General features: G+C 41.0%; 3 protein-coding genes and 1 long non-coding RNA gene across 7 annotated transcripts; 3 read left to right on the top strand and 1 right to left on the bottom strand.

The window, feature by feature from the left end:
- The first annotated feature begins 1,594 nt into the window (after positions 1-1,594).
- LOC111604156 (ATP synthase subunit alpha, mitochondrial) lies at positions 1,595-4,672 on the top strand. Its single transcript, XM_023322085.2, has 4 exons — positions 1,595-1,798; positions 2,518-3,098; positions 3,166-3,967; positions 4,048-4,672. Exons 1-4 carry the CDS (start codon positions 1,739-1,741, stop codon positions 4,255-4,257), a joined length of 1,653 nt encoding a protein of 550 aa, XP_023177853.1. The 5' UTR covers positions 1,595-1,738; the 3' UTR covers positions 4,258-4,672.
- A 1,454-nt stretch (positions 4,673-6,126) lies between these two features.
- LOC115483385 lies at positions 6,127-7,477 on the top strand. The gene is made up of 2 exons (XR_003944333.1): positions 6,127-6,566; positions 6,707-7,477. It is a non-coding gene; the product is annotated as an uncharacterized LOC115483385 (long non-coding RNA).
- LOC111604129 (G2/mitotic-specific cyclin-B) lies at positions 6,952-10,027 on the bottom strand. Its single transcript, XM_023322049.2, has 5 exons — positions 9,692-10,027; positions 9,231-9,376; positions 8,915-9,174; positions 7,908-8,845; positions 6,952-7,842 (listed from the first exon to the last, which is right to left on the bottom strand). The coding sequence occupies exons 1-5, from the start codon at positions 9,725-9,727 to the stop codon at positions 7,555-7,557; spliced, it is 1,668 nt and encodes a 555-aa protein (XP_023177817.2). The 5' UTR covers positions 9,728-10,027; the 3' UTR covers positions 6,952-7,554.
- A 743-nt stretch (positions 10,028-10,770) lies between these two features.
- LOC111604027 (A disintegrin and metalloproteinase with thrombospondin motifs 16) lies at positions 10,771-23,573 on the top strand. 4 transcript variants are annotated; one of them, XM_030225139.1, is made up of 12 exons: positions 10,771-10,931; positions 12,081-12,472; positions 16,635-16,704; positions 17,692-17,805; positions 17,971-18,161; positions 18,967-19,889; positions 20,506-20,634; positions 20,687-20,936; positions 21,001-21,484; positions 21,546-21,875; positions 21,939-22,721; positions 23,343-23,573. In XM_030225139.1, the coding sequence occupies exons 2-12, from the start codon at positions 12,305-12,307 to the stop codon at positions 23,411-23,413; spliced, it is 3,513 nt and encodes a 1,170-aa protein (XP_030080999.1). In that variant the 5' UTR covers positions 10,771-10,931; positions 12,081-12,304; the 3' UTR covers positions 23,414-23,573. The 4 variants fall into 4 exon arrangements, with proteins under 4 accessions (XP_030080999.1, XP_030080996.1, XP_030080997.1 ...); XM_030225136.1 differs by having other exon boundaries at positions 10,771-10,937; XM_030225137.1 differs by having other exon boundaries at positions 10,771-10,950.
- The last annotated feature ends 2,860 nt before the right edge of the window (positions 23,574-26,433 follow it).

The following is a 26,433-nucleotide window of genomic DNA, read 5'->3' as shown; positions in this document are numbered from 1 at the left end:
GAATAAAGTAAGCCGCGATGATTTCCATGCTGTGCAGGGTGGATGGCTAACAGTAACAATACCAAAATGGGGGCACCAGGATTTGAGTGGGGGTTGCCGTACACGTTTAATGTTCAAGTCAAGTGCGAAGCTTATGCGCCTCGAAAGGTGCGCGTGAGTGCGTCTGTTTTTGTGTCTACGTGTGTGTGTTGCTATGTCGTCTATGTGTTGGTGTGCTTTTTTTCTTTCTTTTTTGGTTGCTTGGAACGTTTGCTACGGTCTTTCTTTTGTTCTACGCGCACGCGGGCGCTGCCAGTCTGATGACAAATTTTCGCACACGTTCTCCTTGTTGTTGTTGCAAGACAAACACAAAACTTCCAGTTGTTTTTTTAACTCTCACTGCTGATTATTTGCTTTCCCTTTCTAGCCTGCACTTTGTAACGTTTTTATTGCTGTTTTTCTTTTATTTCTTTTTTAGATTGGATGTTGCTATTACTAGTGCTATTGTCCTTTGTCTTGCTACGCTTTGTTGTCTGGCTGTCTATTATATTTTTTTTAATTATTGGCAACGCTGCTGCTGCTGCTGCTGCTGCTATTTCTTTTCAGCGCGTTGTTTGCATAATTTTGCGAGAGGCGAGCGCCTGCAAGTGCCGTTAATCCTTTCACTTTCCGCTTTCGCTTTTACTTTTTGTCATTCGCCTGCACTTGGCTAACGAGCTGATGATGATATTGCTGACATACCGACAGAGCGAGAGCCGCAAGTGTGGACATGTGCGAACATGATACCCATTAGCACGTGGCAATCATCATCAGCATTTAGCATCGATTTGACAGCGTGAACCAAACGGCACGGCCCGCCCGCTGACCAATTCGAATTTTCGTCTGCCTAATTGCGTTTGCTTTTTGACACAAACAGCTGCTCGCTTTACAGCAATTCAAGTTTTACTGTAATTTTTCCGCACCAATACAAATGCAAATTGGCCGAAATCACATTAAAATTCTGCCACGCATTGAATACGCTCGCCAAAGTGCGGCACTTTTATTTACAGTTATTCGCGTTTTTCATTCTCCCGTTATTCATTTAAACTCGCGCACGCACATATTAAACGATTTAAATTTCAGCTATTTTTTTTCCACGACTGCGTTCACTCAGTCCACACGCTTACATTTTTATATTCACTTTATTGTATTTCCCTTTCTTACATTTTTTGGTGTATATTTTCATCTCCGCGTTGCGCGTTCACAACACCGCACAGACTCCGACTATGAACTGGCGAGTGCTTGTGGATGGCTCTACAATTTAGTACTGAGATTCTTTGTGCCACCTCTTCGGCTGGGGCGCTCATTTGTGTGTAGAGTTGCGCAGGATGCTGGTGCTCTCGTGTGCGCTTTCCAGCCCAAAACCGCCGCCTGCCGAACGCGCCAACTAACAGTTGAAAACTCTCCACTCCCGACATACCGCTATCTATTGCGCGCTGTTAAGCAGGTGGAGTATGTTATTCTAGTGAGCAACATGCTGTTAAGTCTACCGCTCAGCTGATATCGTAGTGTATCGATATGCGCAACAACGTTGCCTCTAGACATATCGATAGTATCGTTGGCACATTTTGTATGACTCTGGCCACACAGACGTGCAGCGAACGTGAGCCGAACGGCAACCATCTTTGTGAAAAATACCTACGAGTCTGGAGAGCAGTCGGTGTAGGAATTAAATAATTTCTGCGGCTTATAAAAAGTTAAAAATATAAAAAAAATAACGATGATTTCTGCTCGTTTGGCATCGTCGGTCGCACGCAACTTGCCCAAGGCGGCCGCACAGGTATAAAAACAATTATACGAGTAAAAGAAAAAAAAAATAGTTCCAAAAATGCAAATATATTAAACACATAACCCAATCCAATTGGCCATAGATTCCAAGTAAAAGGTTCAATTAAATCTTCTGAATAACTTCAAGCTGTATAATACGCTTGCCCCGCTGTATTTCCACTTGCCAATTACTTTAAATTAGTTTTGGCAAAAGTTTTAGTTTTGTGTTACGCAATGCCGCACAAAAAAAAATTACATAACACGTATAAGCGACTGCGTGCAATTATTTAGCAACATATAAGTTCTTAAAATCAAAATTGAAGTGTGATATTTGTTATAAGGATTTGTGTTTTCATCGGGAAAAGTTACATAATTTTGTCAACGGGGCTCAACTGCAGTCGCTGCTGCGTGTTGGCCAAGCAGAGTTTGAGGTTATGAGCGTGCGTTTTCAAGCAAACTTGCAAAAAAAAATACATATACAAATATATAGAACATAAATATATGAAATAAAATTTTAAAATAATTTAACTCAGTTAAAATCATCTTCAAAGTGTAAATTCATATGTAAATTTTGTTAGTTTGGCCGGTGGCCCGCTTATAGCTGTTTGCTGTGCGTTAGAATGAGATAGCAGCTGTTCTGCTCATGTGGTTATTCAATTCTGTCCCGCCCCCTCCCTCTCTTTTGTCGGTGCTCCTTATATAAGATAATCTAATATTCATATTCTTCTACAGGTTGCCTGCAAGGCTGCATATCCAGCTAGCACTCTTGCTGCCCGCAAATTCCATGTGGCCAGCTCACAGCGCAGCGCAGAAATCTCCAACATTTTGGAGGAGAGAATCCTGGGCGTTGCACCCAAGGCCGATCTGGAAGAAACTGGCCGTGTGCTGAGCATTGGTGATGGTATCGCTCGTGTGTATGGTCTGAACAACATCCAGGCCGATGAGATGGTGGAATTCTCTTCGGGCCTTAAGGGCATGGCCCTCAATTTGGAGCCCGACAATGTCGGTGTTGTCGTCTTCGGTAACGACAAGCTGATCAAGCAGGGCGATATTGTCAAGCGTACTGGTGCTATTGTCGATGTCCCAGTCGGTGATGAGCTGCTCGGCCGTGTTGTTGATGCTCTGGGTAATACCATTGATGGCAAAGGCGCCATCAATACCAAGGATCGTTTCCGTGTCGGTATCAAGGCTCCTGGTATCATTCCTCGTGTGTCTGTGCGCGAGCCCATGCAGACTGGTATTAAGGCCGTCGATTCTCTGGTGCCCATCGGTCGTGGTCAGCGTGAGTTGATCATCGGCGACAGACAGACTGGGTGAGTGAACCTCTTCAGCTTCTCTTTCAATTACTGGTCACTTATCATTTACCTTTTTGCTTTACAGTAAGACTGCCCTGGCTATTGATACCATCATCAACCAGAAGCGTTTCAATGACGGTCAGGATGAGTCGAAGAAGTTGTACTGTATCTACGTTGCTATTGGCCAGAAGCGTTCCACTGTCGCCCAGATTGTGAAGCGTTTGACCGACTCCGGTGCCATGGGATACACCATCATTGTGTCTGCCACCGCCTCTGATGCCGCTCCTCTGCAGTATTTGGCTCCCTACTCTGGCTGCGCCATGGGTGAATACTTCCGTGACAAGGGCAAGCACGCCCTGATCATCTATGATGATTTGTCCAAACAGGCTGTGGCCTACCGTCAGATGTCCCTGCTGCTGCGTCGTCCCCCAGGTCGTGAGGCCTACCCCGGTGATGTGTTCTATCTGCATTCGCGTCTGTTGGAGCGTGCCGCTAAGATGTCGCCCGCTATGGGTGGTGGTTCATTGACCGCTCTGCCCGTGATTGAGACCCAGGCCGGTGATGTGTCCGCCTACATTCCAACCAACGTCATTTCGATCACTGACGGTCAGATCTTCTTGGAAACCGAGTTGTTCTACAAGGGTATCCGTCCCGCTATCAATGTGGGTCTGTCTGTGTCCCGTGTCGGTTCCGCTGCCCAGACCAAGGCCATGAAGCAGGTTGCCGGTTCCATGAAGCTGGAGTTGGCCCAATACCGTGAGGTCGCTGCCTTCGCCCAGTTCGGTTCAGATTTGGATGCTGCCACCCAGCAGCTGCTGAACCGTGGTGTGCGCCTAACTGAGCTGCTCAAGCAGGGCCAGTATGTGCCCATGTCCATTGAAGATCAGGTATACATATCATCATTTGCTCCAACCTCATGCAACTGATACAAACTATATAAATGAATACTCATTCTCCTCGGACTTAGGTTGCTGTCATCTACTGCGGTGTGCGCGGTCACTTGGACAAGATGGATCCCTCAAAGATCACCAAGTTCGAGAAGGAGTTCTTGCAGCACATCAAGACCTCCGAGCAGAGTCTGCTCGACTCCATTGCCAAGGATGGACAAATCTCTGAGTCCGCCGATGCTAAGCTTAAGGACATCGTCCAGAAGTTCATGGCTACCTTCCAGGGTTAAACAACAGCAACAGCAAGAATAGAAACAGAAGCGTGCAGTCATATCCTAGATATGGAGCAGAATCCAACAGCAAATCCTTTCAATCTAATAAAGTAATTAATTTCTAAGCCGCTAGTCGCGTTAAGAATTGATTTTAAACTGCCCAGCTGCGCGTCGATGATAAACAACAACAGCAATAACAACATTATCATCGAAAAGAAAAACCAACCTCTATACACCATAAGAAAATACAAACAACATAAAAATTATAAAACTTAAAGAAAAAAAACCTTTGCGCATTCATGTTTTCCTTAGCTGCACTTCTCGCGTCTCGTCCTTTGCCACACATCGGGAGAGAGAGCAGGACGGTCGTGAGAAATGTCTCAGCGAAAGGATGCTCTTCGAATTTCAGCATTAGCCACCTCCCCCACTAAAATACTGATAATACTGTTTAAATCTATAATCAATATTTGACATATTGTAATCGAAAATAGTCGAAAAAAGAAAAAGTTTGTGGATGATTGTGAAACGATGGAAATAAAAAACGATACTATAATTAACTTAACAATATGATCCATACTGCTCTATATATCTGGTAGTTTTAAAACTATTTTATCTTGGAAATTTCTACATAAGATAAAAATAGAAATGGAATTTGAGCAGCTGGAAACTTAAAACGTTTTCTTTCCATATGGATTCACATATATGATAAAGTCGGGTTTTAAGTTTAAATAGAACTTATATCTGGCAGTATGCATTTTAGGTATAGTTTTAGCAAAAGTATATTTCTCCTATGGGAAAAATCATTTTGGAAGATATGATAGACTTTTGCCTCTCTAACTTGAACTATATATGGACACTTCTATCTTTTCTACTCCGTAGAAACAAAATCGCCTGGTCTACCCATTTTGCTAAATTATATATATATTAATATATTGACTAGGATAGATATTCTTCTAATATTTCCTGCAATCTGATATGATTTTCTATATGGTATGAAAACCTTAATCGTCCATTGTAAAGCATATTGGGGTATTGTCAGTAGTCTAAAACTGAAAGGTAAAATTATGGTTAATATCTGAACTACGATTGGTATTATGATATTCTTGATTTACTACCTACCGGTTCCCCCAGTTCTTGTTATGTTAAAAGCTCCTCAACAACTAGTCAAAGTTTATCTATATTGACAAATTCTATAAATTTCAAGCACAATAAAATTAGGCAAAAACTTACTGGGATTAGCTAATGGATCGCATATGTCTAAAATATGCATAGCTAAATATGGAACGCTCGTAATCCAGCTTTGTAATACCCAAACAAAGATCAACTTAGTTCACCTTAAGTCACCCCAACTATGCCATCTTTCTAGACATTCCCACAGCACCTTTTCGGCTGTCCTAGGTAAACAACGAGCAAAAATTGTTGCTAATTGAAAATGCTGTCGCAGGCAGACACCAGTCAGACGTACAGACAGGCAGGCAGGACGAGGTCCTTTCAGCTAAGCCGTGCACAGTCTCAGCTGATCTGTCGGGCAGCAGCAGCTGTTGCTGCAGTTCTTTTCTGTCTCTCTCTCTTCTCACAACCTTTCGCAATGACCTTGCAGCCTCGCAGCAGGATCTGCAGCAACTACCTGGACAAGGATAACATACAGAGTCTGGCCGCAGTTTAATAGACGCTGCTTCACGCTCTGCATATTTGGTTAACAGTCAAGCAGAAAAGGGCGCAAGGCTAGCAACGAGCACAATCGACTGCAGATACCCATATCCAGGATATGGCGACTCCTGCCGAGGGGCTCAGAAGGCATACAAAAAATGACTGTGATTTGTCAAAGAGAGTACGAGAGAGAGTAAGAGGGAGACAACCTCTAAGCGACACTCCGTTGTTGTTGTTGCTTGTGCTTTCTTTTTTTATTACATTTGTTTGCTCGTAAAAGTGTCGAAATTAATGAGCGCTATAAAACCGTCAAACTTGAATTTCGAACAGGCGAACAGAAGCCACAGCAGCAAGCGCAGCGCAGTCGCCGCCATTCGCACTCACAGTTGAGCTCTCGGTCGTACGCACACAGACACCCGCTCACACACACACAAGCACGCAACACATTAACATACACGTGCGCGTGCAGACAATACCGACGTCGCTGTCGGCGTTGAGCCAATGCTGCCCAGGCAATTGCCATAAAGCAGCGTCAGAACAACGGAGAGCGACAGAGAGAGTAATCACGCACACAAACACACGCACACACATGTTCAGCCAGCAAATGAAGTTGAAAGAAACATAAGGGCGGGAAAATACTGACCTGCGATCAAAGAGAACACTGCAAAACGAAAACGGTAAGGAGCAATACAGCCTTTGTATGATTTTTGTTGATTTCTTATGTATGTTTGGCAGTTGATAAGGGCCGCCCAGGGGTCGTCTATCATTTTGTATTCTTCGACTTCTTGTTACGCTCTGATTTTTAACTTTCTCACAGACACTGCCATCAGCCGCTGACGAAGCAGTAGTACAAAGGGAAAGGGAAAAATATTTAAAAAGAAAAACATGGCGGGGGCACTTCTTGCTGCAGGATATTTGCTTTTTAATGGAATTTTTGTTTGTTAAATATTTATATTTAAAAATTTATTTAATACATAGAGCACAATTTCCAAATCCAAATTGCTTAAGCTAAGTATAATATAATATGCATATAAAATGGCGTATTTGTTGCCGGGTTCTTTATTTTTTTTTAGTTCTTTTTTTTTTGTTTTGGGAAAGTAACTTAAAATACTTTGAGAGGCAACGCCGATATCTTTAGCCAGCAAATGCGCCCGTTGCTCACCGGTTTATCTCTTCTTTTTTTGCTTGTCTTCTCTGAGGGCTGATTGTTAAAAACAAGTTACATACAAACATACACATATATATAGTATATATATATAGTAGCAGTAGGGGTGAGAGGGGAGAACAAAAAGGTAGACCAGAAGAATAAACTCAAGCAAATGTTTAGCTAATTAATGCAAAAGATGCTGAGCCCACACTGGATCCGGTTATACTATATATATAGATATAGATGTTAGGGGTAGGGGCAGGGGTAGACTGGGAGATTGAGGTTAACTACAATTAAACATAATCATTATGCACAATTATTAATCAATTACACGCGCACACTCACATACATATAAAGAACGAGCAAGAGAAATTACACAAATTTAAAATAGAAAACAAAAAATTGAACTAAACGTGAACTGCAGTCAATATTAACGCCAACTGCTGGGCTGGGGGTTGGGTACTTGGTGTAGGGGAGTTATTGTTTTATGTGTGTGTACTTCTTCCATTTCATTCCAACTATTTTTTGCCCACAATCGAATCCAACAGCGGGCTGCTTAGCTCCGGGCGCAATGCTATCTTCTGGAACTTGTTCGCCTGATATTTAGTGTAAATGGCCCTCAATTTAGCAGTGGGCGCATCCCGAGCCAATTTCGCAATTTGTCGTGCAATCGGACGCAAATAGGCAGCTGTATAACGGGAATAGTGAACCAATGTGGGTGTCCAGTGCCTGTCGCTAAAGCCGGTGGCGGCGCGAGAATTGCCATTGAGCAAGTGCAACGACAGGAAGAGCGAAGCTGCTGCAATCTGCAAAGATCAATTTTATTTATAATATATAGATTTAACTCATAGGTATTTGAACTGCCACCCACCTCCGAAGGCTTATAGCTGGCCAGCTCATAATCCATGCCAGCAAGTTCCAAAAAGTATTTGGACATGGCATGATGCTCATCCTCGGCACTGGCTGCCTTCGAGTAGCGACGCAAGAAGTGTATGGGCAACGGACGCGATAGATTGTTATCGATAGCCTTCAATATTTGCATCTCCATTTGCCTAATCTCTTGGCCCGTATACGTATCATCCGTAATGAACACAAAATCACCAATGGCTGGCGGGAACAGCTCCTCATATTTGGTGGCTATAAACAAAGCCGTAACGCCGACCAGCTGCAAATACTTGCGCCTGGTATCTTTGACCACCTGTAGATAGCGATCGATGATTGCGACAGCCAAGTGGAAAGTTTCTGCTGCTAGATGGAATTGCAAATGGACCTCGTTAATCCAGTCGATGAGCACAGCGCGCATTTTGTATGAAACTTCCAATTGATTGGCCAGATGATCCGTATAGATGGGTTGTTGCTCCTCCAGCTCATACAGATAATCGTATATATCGTTTACATATTCCGATACTAAAACCAAATTCTCGCCATCATCTGCATCAATGTCCTCCACTTCCAATCTTTTGGTGGACAGCGACATAAGGGTATTTGCTTGACTTGTGGTAGCTGGGACGGTTCGAAGCTTGGAGGGCAGCTTCGACACGGACACAATCTCCTTCTTTGGCTGCACAACAACAGCAGCAGTAGCAGTTGCATCCTTCTTCACTGCCAGCGCATTAGCCGCAGTGCGTGGTTGAGCTCTGGGTACCAGTGGCTCCTTCTTAGCAACTGCTGCAGCTGCTGCAGTTGAAGCTGCAGCAGTCGGTTTGGCTAGGGCAGCGCGCAGCTTGGTTAGAGATTTGCGCGACAAATTGCTGTCCTCGCGTCGCAGCGTATTTACCTTCTCATCGGAAATGGACTTTTGCTTGGCAACTGTGCGTTGGGTGGAAGGTATACGTGTTCGGATTGGGGCCAACATTTTTGTGATAATTGGATACTTACGCTTGTTGTTCGGGTCGGCGGCCACTTTTGCAGTGGCTGTTGTCGTTGCAGCCGGGCGGCTTGATATTTGACGTCCAATCTGACCCAAATTTGTGCGCATCGAGTTGGAGCGCAATAGTGGACCGCCGGCTGGCTTTGTTGCAACACCTGCATTGGCATTGGCATTGGCATTGACATTAGCATTAGCATTGCTTAAGCCCAACGGCTGCTTCTTCCAGTGGGTATCCACACGCGCCTTGGTCAACTTTACATCTTTCAACCTGAAGAATTTTATTTAAAATAAAAATTTTCCATTTTTATTAATGCTCCCACTCACTCTTTTTGTGCCGCTTCCTTGGATACAATTCCACGATTTAGTCCACGATTTTGCAGATCGCCGAATGCGGCGCGCTTTGTGTTTGCCTCGTTTGAAGGCACTGTCAATTTCTTCACTTGGACTTGATTGTATTTCTCCGTTGCATTCTGCAAGCATAGATCATTTCGCAAGGGGTCAATGCATGGGCGGCCATTTTGTGCGCAACGTGCGAGATGTTAAAAGTTTGATGTAAAATTAGCGGTACTAGTACTGCTACATTACCGACAGTAAGTACCGAAAAAAGCGCCAAACGCAAATACCGCTGCAGCAGCAGCAACAACAATGCTAGACAAAACGGCATTTTTACCCCTCTCTTTTGTGCTCGGCCGACGCTGCAATGGCGGCGGCGTCGCTGCCTAACGCAATGCGTTCTGCTGCCTGCTAAACTCCCAAACGAAATATGCATTAAATTATATTCTTACCTCGTCCATAATCATTTTAGGCGCTGTGCTCATCATATTGTTGCTATTGTTGAATACTCTTAACTTTTTAGACTGAAATGCTTTGATTTAGGGTTTTGTACTTGAGCGCGTTGCTTTCGTTTTTTCTTTTTTGAACGCTAAAATATAATGTTAAAATTTTTGGTTTTATTTGTTTTGTAGCTTGTTTTCGATTGCACAATTTTAATTTAACATGTATGTTTATATTTCAACGATTGCTACTTTAATTCGAAAATATAATTTATTTTTTTTTGGAGTCTTTCGAGCTCTGCGCAAGATGCGAACGCAAGCCGCTGCCGTTTGGATTTGAAATGCACGCCAGATAATGAAAATAATGTGACCAACTAGTGTTAGGCACAAAACGTGCAAATCAAAGTGTGACCAACAGTGGGCAAAATGTAAATGCAACGCTGTACCAACAAGCTTTTGTGAGCTGCCAACAAGTGCTGCCCATAGACGAATATTTGAAATAGCCGTTTGTTTGAATGCATTGAGTTTCTTATGTTCATTTTAATAGACTCTTATGGTGTTTATTTTTTTGTTCGTCAGTAGTTGATTTATTGTTGTTATTTTTTTTCTGGCTGTTTGTGAGTGATTGCATCAATTAAGTGCTGATCACTTCAATTGGCTGGCATCTTGCAAAGGTTCTTTTGCCTTACAATCTAGCGCTTGTTGCATTTGCATTGCTGATTTAAGATTTCCTTCAACAAGCACAGCGGAAATGCAACATAATTCTTACTTTGTTCTTTTTTTTAACTCGACTGTGATGATCAGTGTCAAGTTTTCGTCTGGCCACAAAAACGAGTAAAAAACAATTGGCGTTCTCTGCACTTGCTACGATTCTTTTTTGCTGCTAATTTTTCGGCTGCTTTGCTTAACGGTGCCATTCCATTGTTCCTTTCCGCTCGTTCGCTCCACTCATTAGCATATAGCTTCGTCTTCAAAACTTCAGAGCGCGCGAGCTCGAGCGAGAGAGAGAGAGCGCATATCAATTTTTGTGCCGTTCGCTGCATGAATAAAGTTTTCCGCACTCGTGAATTTTCATCATTCGCGAATGTTTCGCTGCCGTGAAAACATCTTGTTTGCTGGCAGACGATCGCGCGCTTCGCTGTGGTTCGTCTCTAACTGAACTAAAATAACAAAAAAAGAAAGACGTTTTCAAAAATCAATCGGGCTGACCTCCAGCTGAGTTAACTAAAGCCGTGCTTTGCTTTGATTTATCGTAAAAGTTTGTTAAAAGTGTAATAAAAAGCATAAATTGTGCTCGCTAACGTTCTGCTTGAGAGCAGCTGTTGTTTTTTTCGTGTGTGCTTAAATAATAAAAAAAGCGAACAAATAGCTTAAAAAATCATAAAAATAAAGCCAACATTTATTTAAATAAAGAAATTTTTAATTGCATATGATTTTAAGTGCGATTTGTTGCTGTTATCGTTATCGGCTGCGCAAAGCAAACAGGAAGTGCAAGGCGCTACAGTTCTGAAGTGTGGCCACACTTAAAGTTTACTAAAAACTCAAACAACTTGTGTTATCATATTTACAGAGCACTCAGGAAATGCCAGGCGGCTGAAGTCTGTTAAGTGTGACCAAATTGAGAATCTAGTTAATAACCCAAAGGACTTAGCAGTTCGTAGGGTGCCCACATTCAAATTTACTTAAAATCACACGTGACTAACGTTATCCTTGCACAGCACTCAGGCAAATCGCTTGAAGTCTGTTAATACATCCCAATTATATCAATATATATATATATATATATAAATCAAATATATTATAATATCGCAAATTACTTTAGCTACGATCTTTCGTTCCTCTATTATCCTTAACATATTTGCGATTCAATTTGCAATTGAAATGCACCTTAATTCCTAAGTGTGACCAAATTTAAATTCTACAGCATATGCCAAATTACTGGCTACTTTTGTTCTTAACATATTTCAGGAATTAGGATGCGCAATTAAGTATGACCATATTGAAATTCTCTTGAATAACCCAAATAGCCTGATATAGTTATCATATTTGCACAGCAATCAGCTGGCGCACGATAAGTGCGGCCAATTGAAATTCTATTTAATCTGGTGTAATCGAAAGCCACAAACGACTTAAGCAACAAACTTGCATTTGACTGCTCAATTTACGAAAGTAGACTAAAAACCAAAGTAAAGCAAACAACAGCAACAACAACAGCAGCAGCAACATTAGCAATTAATTAGTGCATAAAAATGTTAAATTAACTACCGCAAAAGCCTGGCTGCGTGCATTCACTTTTCTCTCTGGCCTGCTGCTTCTGCAGCTGCTGCAATCGACGAAATTTAGGCGAACAACAAAAAATTATTATTATTATTATTTATGCTATCTATTTTTACCTTTGCAGTGCAGAAAATGTAACACAAAAACAAACAAAAAATGATGACGCAAATACGCAGTTTAAATTAGCTTGCGCAGCACATTAAAAAAAAAAAACAAAAAAAAAAAAAACAGAAACAAAACAAAAATAATACTACATAAATTTTGCAACAAATGCAATTTGTGAACAACAAATGTAAATAGCATATTACAAGCTGCTTAATTGTTGTCGACTTCAATAAACGCGTCGTTATGTCTACAATTGCGGCTAATCAGCCAATTAATCGTTATCGTCATCGTTTGTGCCTAATTGTCTTGGCAGCGGCTTTGTGGCTGGACACTTGGGCTGCACTGGTCGACGCCAACGCCGTTCACATTGAGCTGCGGCGCAGGCGCAGCGTTCGCTTCAATGGCATTGAGGTAATTGCCGCGATTCGCATTGCAAATCTTTGATTGATTCATGTCATTTGTCATTTGTCATTCGTCCTCATATCGTATCATATTTAACCCATAAATGAATCAGGTGATTCTTGTCTGTGTCACACAAAGTGCTGACCATGCAAAGCTGCAAGCCGAAGCAAAACGCGTGATTCATTAAGAATTGCCAGCATATGCATTCTACAGGGAGGGGCGCCCATGGGGAGGGGCGCGGCTATGTAAAAATTTGGAACAAGTGGAGTTGAAATGCGAAGCGTTTAATGACCTCTGCACACAGTTGAAAATGCTTTAACAGGCTTTTAGGGGCAGCATGTAACAGCCTGAAGGATAGGGTTCTGTAAATTTGATGAATAATGAATTTTTATATTTTTTTAGCAATATTTTTCCAACTTCTCTTAAAAATAGAAATTTGGTGACTTCGTTTTTTAGGCCTAACTCGAAGACTTTATGAGCTAGACCTATAAAATTTGGTATGTGGGCTCTCTTAAGACTTAAACAGTTTTAAAATAATTACTTTTTTAACATAGCTCAAACTATTACTATAATACATATCGGCAACGGCGGAGCTCTTGAATTCTATATATAATAGCAAACTTTAAAATTTACCAATAGTAACGCCGCGTTTTGTGCAGGGTATTTATCGGTCAAACACACTTTGTTGCCAGTTAAAGCTAGGTTAACTCAAGCAACAGCTTCACACCTTTTACAGGGTATCTACCAGTCGATCACTTCGACTTGTCATCAATGAGGCCCCAACATCTCGTCTTATCATACAGGGTATCTATCAGTAAAGCTAGGCCAATGCGAACACCAACTTCGCATGTCTTACAGGGTATTTCTCAGTCTCACACTCTATTTCATTTCATTTGCTGATAACTTGAGTTTAAAACTTTCGTCGAACAAGTCAAATTCCACGATTTAATGAACGCTTTCAGCGAGAAGATTGCCAGCTAGCGACTGAAAATATCATCTCGGGTTGCCCAAAAGGCGTCCAACCGTCTCTAACAAGTGCAATGAATTTTGCAGCTGACAATTTGACTGTGACGAGGGTTCTTTGAAATATTGATATATTAAGTGTTATACACTATTTGTTATAGGTTATCTGTCATACAGTGAGTTATGTGCTGTGTGTTAGTTGGCCCAAGCAATTGTTATAGATTATGGGTTATACCAAAAGTGTTAAATTGTATATTAAGTGTTATATGTTATACAGTGCTGATAGTATTTGATATATACTCTATATGTATAGTGTTAAATGTTATGCAGCGAATAATATGTCAAATGTTTAACCATCTTTCTTATACATGTTCTCTGTTACTCATTATGTGTTATACGATAAGTGTTATATTTGAAGTGTTAAGTAGTGTTATACAGTAAGTTGTCTGCTATATGTTATGCGAACTGTTATATGTTATACGATAAGTGTTATACGTTATAGCTAGTATATGTTATATGCTCTCTAAGGGATGTTCTACTCGTATCTCTCAACTGTTATACCATATCTCAAGTTCACATACCAAACACCACCCTCGTACAGTTTGTGTCGGAATGCATCGCACGACTTGTGCGAAACATCCAAAACGAAAAAAAAAACGCCAACGTCAGCAGCAGAATAAGTGTGGCGCGACTTTTGTCAGCTGCTGAATTGGTTAGCTGAGCGCGTGGCGAGAGCTTTTCTTAGCCAAGTTATTGACCCAACTGAAAATTAGTTGCGAATACACACGGGTCGCGTCGCAGTCGAGTTGAGCCGCAGTTGAAGAACCCTCGAGCTGACTGAACATGCTCTGCTCCCACCTTGCCTTACCTTGATTTTCTGTGACTTAATTTCAGCTCTTTGTCGTAGTTTTTCTTTGTTGTTTATTTTACTATTTTTCCTCTCTTTACTTGTATTTTTTTGCTATCCACGGGTCACGCAAAATTTCATCACATAATCAGCCGGCGGCCGATTACAGCGCTCAGCGTTGGGCTGCCAGCGAGTGCGAATCCGAATGGCAATTCGAGCTGGAGCTGGAGTTGGAGTTGGAGTACTCGACTCGACTCTAAACGTTGTTGCAGGCAATTTCCACTTCCATTTCCACGCTTTATTTTGTTGTTCTTTTTGGTTTTTTTTTGTTTTGCTTTTCCGGCATGGATAGTCGGGCCTTTTATGCTGTTGCCCTTGCCGTCAATTAGTGTCGTTTTATTGAACATTGTTTGAATGCGCTCAAACACAAAGCTAATGAGTGGATGAGTGGTTGAGTGAATGCCTGAATGACAGCTCTGCTGCATGGCTATCGAATGTCTTACAAATAGTTATCGAATAGCTGAATCTATAGAAAATCGATAATAATCGATTTCTTAAACAAAGACTGTAGAAGTTTGAACTAAAAAGTTAGGGAAATATGGGTTCTTAGGAAATAAAGAGATAGTCGTACGACCATTTAGAAGATAAGTAAAGTACGACTAAGATTAACTTTAAAATTAATCATAATAATATCGAATACTTATAATGTTATCGATAACCTATCAAAAATATTACTATAATTAATGCATATAAATATCTTAGATAATGCAACTATGTTAAGTTACAATGTATTCAATTGTTATCGATATCGATAACTAGTCATTAAATAGATAAGTTAGCTAAGCAAGTATAAAGTCGACATCTGATCGATAAGTTATCACTAGCTGTGTGTTGACAACGAACAACCTATCTTATTGTTATCGATAACTTATATAAATATTGTAATCGGATAGCAATGATAAATATTAGTTAGCAAACATTGACCCAAGTGAGGCTCAAACATAATTGATTAATCGAAATGTTATCGATAATCGATAAGTACTAAATTTTAGGTATACGTGTATATATTTGGGCGTTGCTTCATTTGATTACCTCGTTTTATTATAAATCTTCAAACCTCTCAATTACTGCTCAATCAAATACTCCCACAGCAACGCCCGCTTTCAACAATATTGTTATTGTTTAGCAGGGGCAAACAGCCCACAGCAATTTGTGCAACACCTTTGCTGCGTCGCAATGGGCGGTCTGCGGCTGAGGTGGGGGCACGACACGACCAACAACCATTGGAGCTCAGCGAAGCGCTCTTCACGCATTGCTGCCCATCGACGCGCTTTTCCAAAATGTAACAACAAATGAAATTAAATAATAGCACAAAAACGGGGCACACGCACAGCATCTAAATGAAGATAAGTACGCATATACGAATGACGTAGTTATCGATAGGCGATAACGATGAGCATTTGAAGTATGTGCACTATTTTGCAGTTAGAGATTAAAGAGTACTAACACTGTAAGAAAATTTACAAAAGAAGATAAGTAGCAAGTCAATTTGAAAACCTCGCCGCTATCGATAACCGATAACATTGAGAGTTCAAGGCTCATTTGTCCATTTTGTTGCAAGGAGAGTTTGATGTACATGTAAATTAAATATTATTTATAAATGAAGATAAGTGAGAGTTATCGATAACTACGATAACGATGAGCGAGTAAAGCCGCTGCCCAATTTTTGGTTTTTTTTTATTTAAAGATATTTGGAAGATAATAAAGAACAAACTAGAAATATGTAGCTTAGCGATATACGAAAAAATTTCAGTTATCGATAACAATGATAACAATGAGCGAGTAAAGTATCTGCGAAATTTTCCGATTTTTTGCTATTTGAGAGATTTAGAAGAAATGGATTTACTGAATGAGTGAGAGCTGAGTGACAGGAAAGAATTTCAGTTATCGATAAGAATGATAACGATAATTTTTTGCTCTTCGGAAAAAAAAGAAGATCTTAATGCAAGTAAGAAGCTGAGCGCTTTACGAAAGCATCGCAGTTATCGAAAAGCGATAACAAAGACTATTTAAAGCAGCTACCTAATTTTCCCCCATTCAAGTCTCAGTTCGGGAGCAGTTGAAGAAAATGTAAATGAAAATGAAAAACGTAATGGGTTTTTTCCTAAACTAATTTTCTATTGTTGCGTGCAGTGAAAGTGTTTTTTATTTTTGTGTTTTTTTTTGGTATTTGGTTTCTGGCTGTTATTAGACAACCCTTTTGGGCCAATGGCTCAGCTCTTTTTACGCTTTGCTGCGCTGTGTTACACATTTGCGAACATTTCTTAAAGCCGAACGCCCATTTACTCTTACTCTTTGCAGCTGGACGAGAACGCGCTGCTCGAGCAACTGGCGGGCCATGAACGAGCTCTGCTCTTTGGCACGACAGCAGGTAAGTTCTATTTCTATGGGGCGGGCGGGCAGTCGATTGGAAAGATTAGCCACAGCTGACATCAGACCAGTTAACCTAGTTCAAGTGGGTATATGGCGCAGGTTAAGAAGGAGGCCAAAATACCTAAGTTTAAAGTCGTGGAAAGTTTTTACTTCTTTTTGGCTGGGTCTAAGATCAATGCCAAATGCTGACGGGCACATGAGCGCACTAAACGAACATTTAAATATTACACTAGACAACAAGACGTTGTTTCTGGGCAGCTAAATGTGCTAGGTCAATGTTTAGAAAGTTTTAAAATTAGCTGAAAGAGTTTCAAAATATTATTTTTTCCTAAAGTATATTTAATATAGAAATCATATGATTATATAAAAGCTTTTCAATACTATATATGTTTAACGGTTAGTGATAAAGCATATGTAATAGTTTGCTAGTCAAACTATGACTATATATGTCTGTCTATCTATCTATATATATATATATATGTATACCTACACAGCTTAAAGCTGTAGTTGGCGAGCCTCTATCAGAAAGTAAGACTTAATAAATCAAATATGGTAGGCAAATAAATAAAAACTAAAACTTAATCCAAATTCTTAGTCGATATGACTTAGACAAGGCTAATGAAGCACCTAAAACAAGATATCTATATTTTCAATCTATATTTTAGATTGACATATGTCTCATAAAATTATTCTTTATTTTAGGTATATGTATGCTAACAATAATTATACATAAGATATAGACATTTATATTTTGATTACAAAAAAGAAATAAACAAAGTCAATCCTTGTAGCACAGTGTAATTGCCCGGAAGCCGCCAAGAGGCTGCACCGTGCAACGTAAACGTAACTTGTGGGGGCGTGGAAATATGCGCAGTTCTTATTGCTTGTGGGGAAGTGCTCATCATTATTTATGATTATTGATTCATGGAATGCACATTTTGCCATTTCTTATTGCATTTTACCTGTTTGCTTACTTTACGCTCAGCACCTGAATTCAAATTGGTGCAGCTGGAACGGCGCAACGTGCACCAGGAGCGGCGGCCGAAGCAGCAGCAGCAGCGGCAGCAGCATTCGCGTGGGCGTCGCAGTGCGGCAGAAGGTTAGTTTAAATGCATGCCACACACACACAGACACACATGCACACACACATAGACACGCACACACACACATAGACATCCACACTCTCTGCTCGTGCTGCTCCAGTTGCGCCTGCAGGGTGCGCTCATTATACGAATAGTTTAATTAATTCAAATGCATTTGCCAGCCGGCACAGTGGAAGCTGAACTGAAGCTGCGTCAAACGCCGCAATTGTTTGACGATAATTTCATCTTTATACGACGCAACGCTAACAGCACCCAATTTGTGGAGCATTCGCCGCAGCTGCTGCAGCGCCTCGAGCGCTGCTTCTATCGCAGTCCATGGGCGGCCCTCGATCTGTGCGACGAGCAGAGTGTGGTAAGTAGAAGAACGTGCCACAGACAGCTTGTGCTTGTGCTGTTTATCTTGTCTGCCCCTCATTACCTCTGGCTGGCTGGCCTTGTTTGCTTAAGCTGAGCTTATATCATAACATAAAAATATAGTGTAATAGCATTTTGTTACATAGTTTCACTCGATTCCACTGTTCCATACCATAGTTGAGCTCTTTAACATAATCCTAACGCATTAAAATGTCAGTAACTACTTTTGTGTCGAGTTCCATTTGTTCCACTGTTCCCAGTTCCCCTTTATTTCGCTGTTCCACATATATTCTCATCTAAATAATTGTGTTTCATATTCCATTTTTCAATCGTATATGTGAATATATATTTCAATATTATTTAATCACAGTGTTCCACCAAATTCCACTGTTCCATGTTTTATTTCAACATTCACATGTTCCATTCGTATTATTTCATATGTCATTTTCAATTATTCCACGTATTCCATAGCTCGAACAGCATTTTACAAAGTGAAACGATGGCAATGGCACATATGAAACACAAAATTGTATTGTAAATGCAATGTGAAACATTGTCAACGTAGCTTAAGAGAATAAAAAATGAACATGAATATATTAAAGCGTACAGGAACAATGGAACTGGAACCCTCAAATTGTATTTGCCATGCTTAATTATTTCAAAATTCGTCATTCCCAATGCCAACTCCATTATTCCCATATCGAATTTACAGCTCTTCTGCCGTTCCATTTCCATTGTTTCTGCCAGCTGCTACCAGGGTTATCTAACCTTTAATAACTTCCAATTGTCAACAACTCTTGCAGCGTGGCGTTTTTCAACAGAATGCCAGCAACTTTGTCATCCAGCCGCTGCCGGCGCGATTTGGAGCGTCAGCCCATGTGCTCTACCAGGCGCGCTTAGATAAGAGCGACAACAGCAAAAACAACAGCAGCAGCAACTTCAGCAGTCAGACAATACCGTTAGACAGTCAGCTGCAGTTCGAGCCCGATGCAGATGAATTCAACGAACCGCGACAGCAACAGCCCACACAACAGCAGCAACGGCAACAGCTACGACGCAAACTGCAATCACAGCTGCGACTGCGCTATCAGCCGCGTCATCATCATCATCATCATCATCATGAGCAAGTCCGTCAGTCTCATCATCATCGTTATGGCCCTGGCATTGCCGACGACGCCAGCACGCCTCGTCTTCGCCGGCATATCGATGAGCCGTTCCGCCGCCCTTATGTGCCCGATGAGCTCTACATTGAGACGGCGATATTTGTGGACAGCGACCTGTACAGGCACATGGGCAAGAACTATCCCACAAATACTGAGAACGAGTTGATGCGCTTCGTGCTAGCCATGATCAATGGCGTCCAGCTACTCTATCATCATGACACTCTGGGCAGACGCATCAATTTCGTGCTCAAGCGCTTGGAGATCCTGCCCAAGGATACGCCGGGCCTGTTTCGCTCCACCGATATTGACAACTATCTGAGCAACTTCTGCCTGTGGCAGAAGAATCTGAATCCGCCTCTGGACTCGGATATCCTGCACTACGATCACGCAGTCATTCTCACCGGCTTGGATCTTCATGTCACGGACAAGAATGGCAAGATCACTAGCCAAGTTGTGGGCCTGGCACCCGTGGCAGGCATGTGCACGCCCACCTCCTCCTGCACCATCAACGAGGGCAAGCACTTTGAGAGCGTCTTTGTGGTCGCACATGAAATCGGACACAAGTGAGTATCTATAACTTAAGTGATATATATATAGCCAGATTCGATTTCATTTTCCATATTTCCTCTTGGAGCTGCCTCTAGTTCTGCTTACTGTTCCATTTCACATGTTCCATTGCCATATTTGTTACTATTTCCAACTTTACATTTTTTACTTTTGATATCTATACGCACTTTCTTATTGATTTTTCTTGTGTTCCATTTCAACCATTCCATTTCATATTCTCTGTTCCATTTGCATATTTTCTTGCTTTTCTTTATCAATATTACCCTTTAAGTTTTATAATTATAAATTTCTTTGTTTTTTGTTTAATGTTTCATTCTTACGTTCCATTTCTAGTATTCCATTTAGAATGTTCCGTTTCAATATGTTTTTAATTCTTAAATTTTACGCTCTCAATATGTTTCCTGTGTTTTTGCCACTCCTAACTTCTGTGTTCCATTTTAAATGTTCCATTATTGTGTTTCATTCCATATTGTTTCTTCAGTTTTAATGTTTATAAAGTTTCTTCATCAATATTCCGCTCTTTATTTAAATTTTTCCTACTTTTCGTTCCATTTCCAATATTCCCTTTGTTAGACGCCCTAATTCGAAAAGCTTTTAAACATTTCATTACAGCTTGGGCATGCGTCACGATTCCAAAGAGAACAACTGTGATCCCAGTCTGCATATTATGTCGCCCACTTTGGGCAGCGGCAAGATAACCTGGTCTAAGTGCTCCCGCGGGTATCTGGAGGATTTTCTATCGTAAGTTAAGGCTTGAATTCTCGAATCTCGCTTACTATTTTCCTCCCTGCAGTCTGAAGCAGGCGGAATGTCTGTTCGATAGAGGACACTTCATTGGGAAATGGGATCACTCGGCCAAGGGCAAGTTGCCCGGCGAACGCTTCGATGCCAATCAACAGTGCATGCTTAAGTTCGGACGCAATTCGGTGCATGCCGGCAGTCAGAGCAAGTCGGAGATTTGCCGTGACTTGCACTGCCAGCGGGAAAGACTAACTTGGACTTCACATCCGGCACTGGAAGGCACCGAGTGTGGACCGAGCATGGTAGCTAGAAAAATGTGGCTTTAGCTCACTTGAATCAGTCTTCATCCTCACAATCTACTTACAGTGGTGTCGCGGTGGTTCTTGTGAGCCGCGACCTAACAAATATCCCATCGGCTCAATGAAGCAGCTCAGTGGAGGCGGCTCGCTAAAGTCCAGCTATGAGAAGCACAGCGCTATCTATGCCGAGTCTTCGAGCCGAATGGAGCAATTGCAGCAGCCGTATAAAGCCAGTGGCAATGAGCTGCCGGGCGTCCCAAGCACCTGGAGTGGTTGGGGCGAGGCCAGCGCCTGCGACTCCAGCTGCCTCTATGGACCATCGAATCGCTTGCGTGAGGGCAGCACCGGTCTGCGCATCTACAATCGCAGCTGTCTGAGCTATCCCAAACGCTGTGAGGGCTGGGATCGCAAGTTCGAGGCATGCATTGCCAAACAGTGCTATGTTGTGCCCGTTCAGACGATTGGCGACTTTGCCACGAATGTGTGCAACAAGGCGCGCAAGTCCGACAACGAGCTGACGGGCGAGGGGCTGCAGCTGGTTGGCTCCATTGGTGAGTGTAGCCTGAGAACCTGTCTATATCTATATCTATGTGTGACCTGGTTTGCTTGCAGAGGACTCCTGTAAGATTTTCTGCCGCACCAAGAGCAATGGCACCAAGTCGCGTCGCTGGACCTTTCCGGATGGCACGACCTGTCGCGCTCAGGATCATGGCCCGGAGCATATTGCCTATTGCATTGCCGGACGCTGTGAGAAGTTCTCGTGCAGCAATGCCACGGATAATTTCTTCAAAATGGATAACACATTCTGTGCGTATCGTGCGCCACGCCCACAGCGCGATTCCACGGAGCTGGAGAGCAAGCAGCAGCCGAGCTATACGAATAACATAAGCTACAAGCGCAATGCCGAACGATTGGATCCTTACAGGAATCGCTATGAAAATGGTAAGCAGAAGAAGTGAATTCCTTTAGCTCTCTTCTCCAACTCCTTTTCTTTATCCACGTCAGAGGTGGCTGTGCGCAGTTTCCACGGGCAGGACAATCATTTAATGCCACAGCCGAAGCCGTACAAGCACAAGGTCTCTTCCTCTTCCTCTTCGCCTTCGTCCTACTCGAATGACTACAAATACAATTATCATGTTCAGGATCCATTTGGCAAAGCGGCGCCGCCGCCCGCCTCTGCCTCGCTCGTCGTCGAACCGGAATTGTCGTCGGAGTGGCAGGTCGAGTCCGGCTGTCACTCCAATTGCATGACGGAGTCAATGGGCGTACAGGCGGTTAGGTCACGGCAAACGGGCCGGCGCAATATACAGTTATGCACGCACAAGGTGAAGCCATGCGAACGGCTGCAAACGCCAGCCGAATATGCGGAACAAACGTGCGCCAGATATAAGATGAAGGTGCGCGGCCTATCCGGTCATGGCTCCCAGATCTCGGCCAGCATCACAGAGCCGGATCGCAGTTGCCGTGTCGGCTGCCAGGATGAGCACATCAAGTATCGCTATTATTTGGTCAACGGCATCCACGGGCATTTTCCCATCGGCACGCGCTGCTCTCAGATGGGCAGACGCTATTGCGTGGATGGCAAGTGCCTGGAGTTCGGCGCGGATAAACTGCTGCTGCAGCAGTCACACATCAGCTTGGCGCTCTTCCGGAACAAACGCGAGGCGATAAAGCGAAAAAAGCGCAGCTTCCTCTACTACGATCCGGTCAACATTACGGAAACAATCACCCAGGACTTTCTCAACAGCATTGTCAACAGTATTATAGATTTTGAAAGGCAACATCTGGGTAGGTAGTCGGCGGATAATACCGCATCTATTGCATATAACATCAATTATATAAATATGTCTTTGTGTTTGTCTATACATCCATTTGTCTACCTATTCTTATCCACTAGTCCATCTTATAATATATTTATCCACATAACTATTTATCCATCTTATCCATATATTCAATCATATATAGATCCAACTACACCGACTTATTGCTTTATCCATTTATCTATATGTATGTCTATCTATTCACCTTATATTTATTCACTTATCCATATTATTTTTATCCATTTATTTATCCTTCTACCATATATGTATTTATTACTTTATTAATTTATCCGCTAATTCATTTCTCTATGCAATCATTTGACTATTTATTCATACATTCATTTATATATTTTTCTCTAATTAAAATGCATATCCAATGCATATTTCATCTATCCATCTTTCATTTATCCATTTATGTATTAATTCGTTTATCCATTTATGCATCAATCCGTGTATCCATCAATGCAATTTTCAATATATAATCATTATCTATCTAGTTATATATACATATGCATCTATTCTTTCACAATATGTATCCTGTTATCCGTCTATATATATCTATACTATCATATATCTTGCTCTTTTACAGACGTTTCCGCCGACAACATCGAATTATCCAATCCTATACACGTCTCTCAGGACGAATTAAGCAACAATTAGTTATAAGTAATTACTTTTCATATATCTCTCCCCTGCTCAGTCTATATATATATTTATATATGTACTTGTACTTTGTGTTGTTCTGCTCAGACTGCCCCACCCGCCTAAGGCGTGCTCAATACAAATCCCTAGAATTATAAGTTTTAGATGTAAAACCAAAAACTGCAAATTGTACGAATATTTGTTGAAATAAACGTGCGTGAATGTGACTGAAATAAGCGCGAATTGCTTAATGAATATATTCATATATAAATATAAATATATGTATATGCTATAAACATATGTATTTATACAGAAAGTTGTCTGTGTTCCAATTGAAACATATTAATTTATGATATTATTTATGGTATACAAAAATGTATACAAAAAGCTTCGTTTACTAAGCAAATGAATTCGAAATCTCAGCTGACCTTTCACATTCTTAGAATAATTATTCAGGTTACCCCAAAAAAAAAAACCACCCAATTATATATTTTTTGTTGTTCGATATCGCCTTTAAATAAAAATGACTTTTCAAATTGTGTGTGGCACACTTTTGGGCTGGCCGATAAAACGCTGCACAAGGCGCACAAAAGTAGACACGCATTACAAGTACAAGCACACACACACACACACTGTAGGCCACGCCCACACACATAGACTGAGCGCCTAGCACTCGTCTGCTCATCCATTGTGTTACCAATTTTGGCGTTTGCATGCAAACACCCGCAGCCATTACCAATATTCAATACCAAAAAGGGATAACAACAACAACTACACACACACTCACACACACACTCGAGTGTTTGTCTATGTGTGCGTGCGCCAGAAATTAGATAAAAACACCTACAAAGCGCTGAATATGCCGCAGTCGACAACTAAAGCGCGCTCCGTGCAAACCGAAACCAAAAAATAGAAAAAAACTGAACGGAAAATTGAGAACAAATTTCAAGTGCTTTGACTTAGTGTACGTTGTGTGTGTGCACGTGCGTGCGTGTGTGTGAGTGTGTATCTCGTTCTAAGTGCATTGTGGCCTTTACAGTTTAAACTTGACCAGCGTTTGGCTTGTGGCAAGTTCAATGCACCAGCTGCAAGCAAATCGTTTGCATATTTAAAGTCCATCAATTGTGTGTTTCCAAATTGAATATCGTAAAGAGAAATTTAAGTGCTACTAACGGTTAATTAGTTCTTCTAATTACTGGCCATTTGGCATTGACATTTTGATGGGCTCTCAGTTCGCCGCCCCTAGGGACTCATTCAATTGGGTCACATGCCCAGAAAATTGACTTTGTCTTCAAGGCTTTTACATTTGGTTCCCTAATTTCCTCATAAACACGCAGTTCTGAAGACAGTGAAAAGAGAAAACTGTGTCAATTGCTTTTTTATTTCCAATTGCTTTTTCAACATTTTTTTTTGCCCACGCAATGTCCACTCGAACACTTGGCGCTCAATTAGTCATTCAGAAATTATTGAATTCATAGCATTTGGCAACCGGCTGCAGTTGTTGGTTGAACCGAAAGTTCACATCGCATTTGCTGACACGTGCTGGGCACACACAACTCGCGCTCCTGCCGCGTACACAGGACCTTGAAGTCCTGCTCTACTTTTGATACTTTTTTTTTTTTTCATTCGAAATCGAATTATCGACCTGTATCTAATTGGTTTGTTTTCGTTGTCGTCGCCAGCAGTTGCGCCAATTGAATGTACGCTAGTTGCTTCATTAGGCGCAGCTGCCCTTAAAAGTATGCAATGGTTTTTTGTGCCTTTTCCAGCTGCTGTCGTTGCCCCCTACAATTGCTGTACAATTTAATAAACATTTAGAACTTGCTTTAGAGTTAGTAAAGTGTTGACTGCTTAAACAGAAACGTACCCTGTGTTTGGTAATTGTGTTAATTGCGGTTAGAGTCTAGAATTGTTAGAGTTTGCTTAGAAATGTTGTGGAACACTAAAGATAAAGCTCAAAGTTTTTTAAACCCCTTTTGCAATTTGGTTTTTTTTATATTTAAAGATTTTTATTTTAATTTACAAATTCTACACTTAATAATAAAAAAGAAAAAAAAATGTTTATTTTAATTAAAAACGACATGTTTCTTTAAGTTTGTCTGTTTTTTATAGTATATATTGTAAATTTCTAGTATATTTCTAGAATATTTCTGTCAACCTCACCTTGAGTAACTTGGCTTGAGTTGAATTCGATTCAGTTTCTTTCCAGTCTAATGCATATCAATTTTTTTTTCATTATATATAAAAAAAAATAATATTTATCTTGCTCAGCTATGTATCTATTTTCTGCTCTTTCACATATTTTTTGCTCATTCTTTTATCTGTCGATATGTTTCTAAAAGTCTTCGAAATAAAAAATTAATATATAATAATAAATATTAATATAAATTAATATATAAAATTAATATAGAATAATTTTGAAAGATTCAAAATGTCCAAATACGTAAGAAACGGAAATAATTCTTGAAGCAGGCAGCATAGTTTTGTCGTATATTTAGAGAAACTTTTTAATATATTTTCTATACATTAAATTCTGTTGATATTATCCAAATTAATTAGATTTTCGAATGGGCACAAAAATAAATAATTAAAAAAGTGTTTTTGTAGCTGAAACCCCAGATCTCATAGCTCCCACATATCCACCTACATGCACAGGTTTAGCCAGCTAGTTGCCTTAAAACTAGGCTGACCATGTTTACATATGGTATCCGCCTCTGTACAAGTGCTTAGTCTATTCATATTTAATGCAGAGGCACGCGATTCGCGCACTGCAATTGGCCAAATGAACAACAACAGTCAGCTGCAAGCTGAGCTGAGCATTGGCAATTGTTGAGTGACCCAAACACACAGAATGCGTATTGACCAGACGTCGTTGAACTTGCAGAGCCAACGGACGAACTAACGGACAAACAAACAAAATAATAAAATAAAATAAAATTGTGAAAAGCTTGTGAAAAATTTGTGAGTAAAATAGCAAAAGGAAATAGAAAATAGGAAAAAGGAAACATGTGTCGTTTGAATCGCGACTGGAGCAATGT

The sequence above is a fragment of the Drosophila hydei genome, unplaced genomic scaffold (genome assembly GCF_003285905.1).
Source record: "Drosophila hydei strain 15085-1641.00,03,60 unplaced genomic scaffold, DhydRS2 tig00008122-arrow-pilon, whole genome shotgun sequence".
Lineage (NCBI taxonomy): Eukaryota > Metazoa > Arthropoda > Insecta > Diptera > Drosophilidae > Drosophila > Drosophila hydei.
This window is presented reverse-complemented; position numbering and strand designations above follow the sequence as displayed.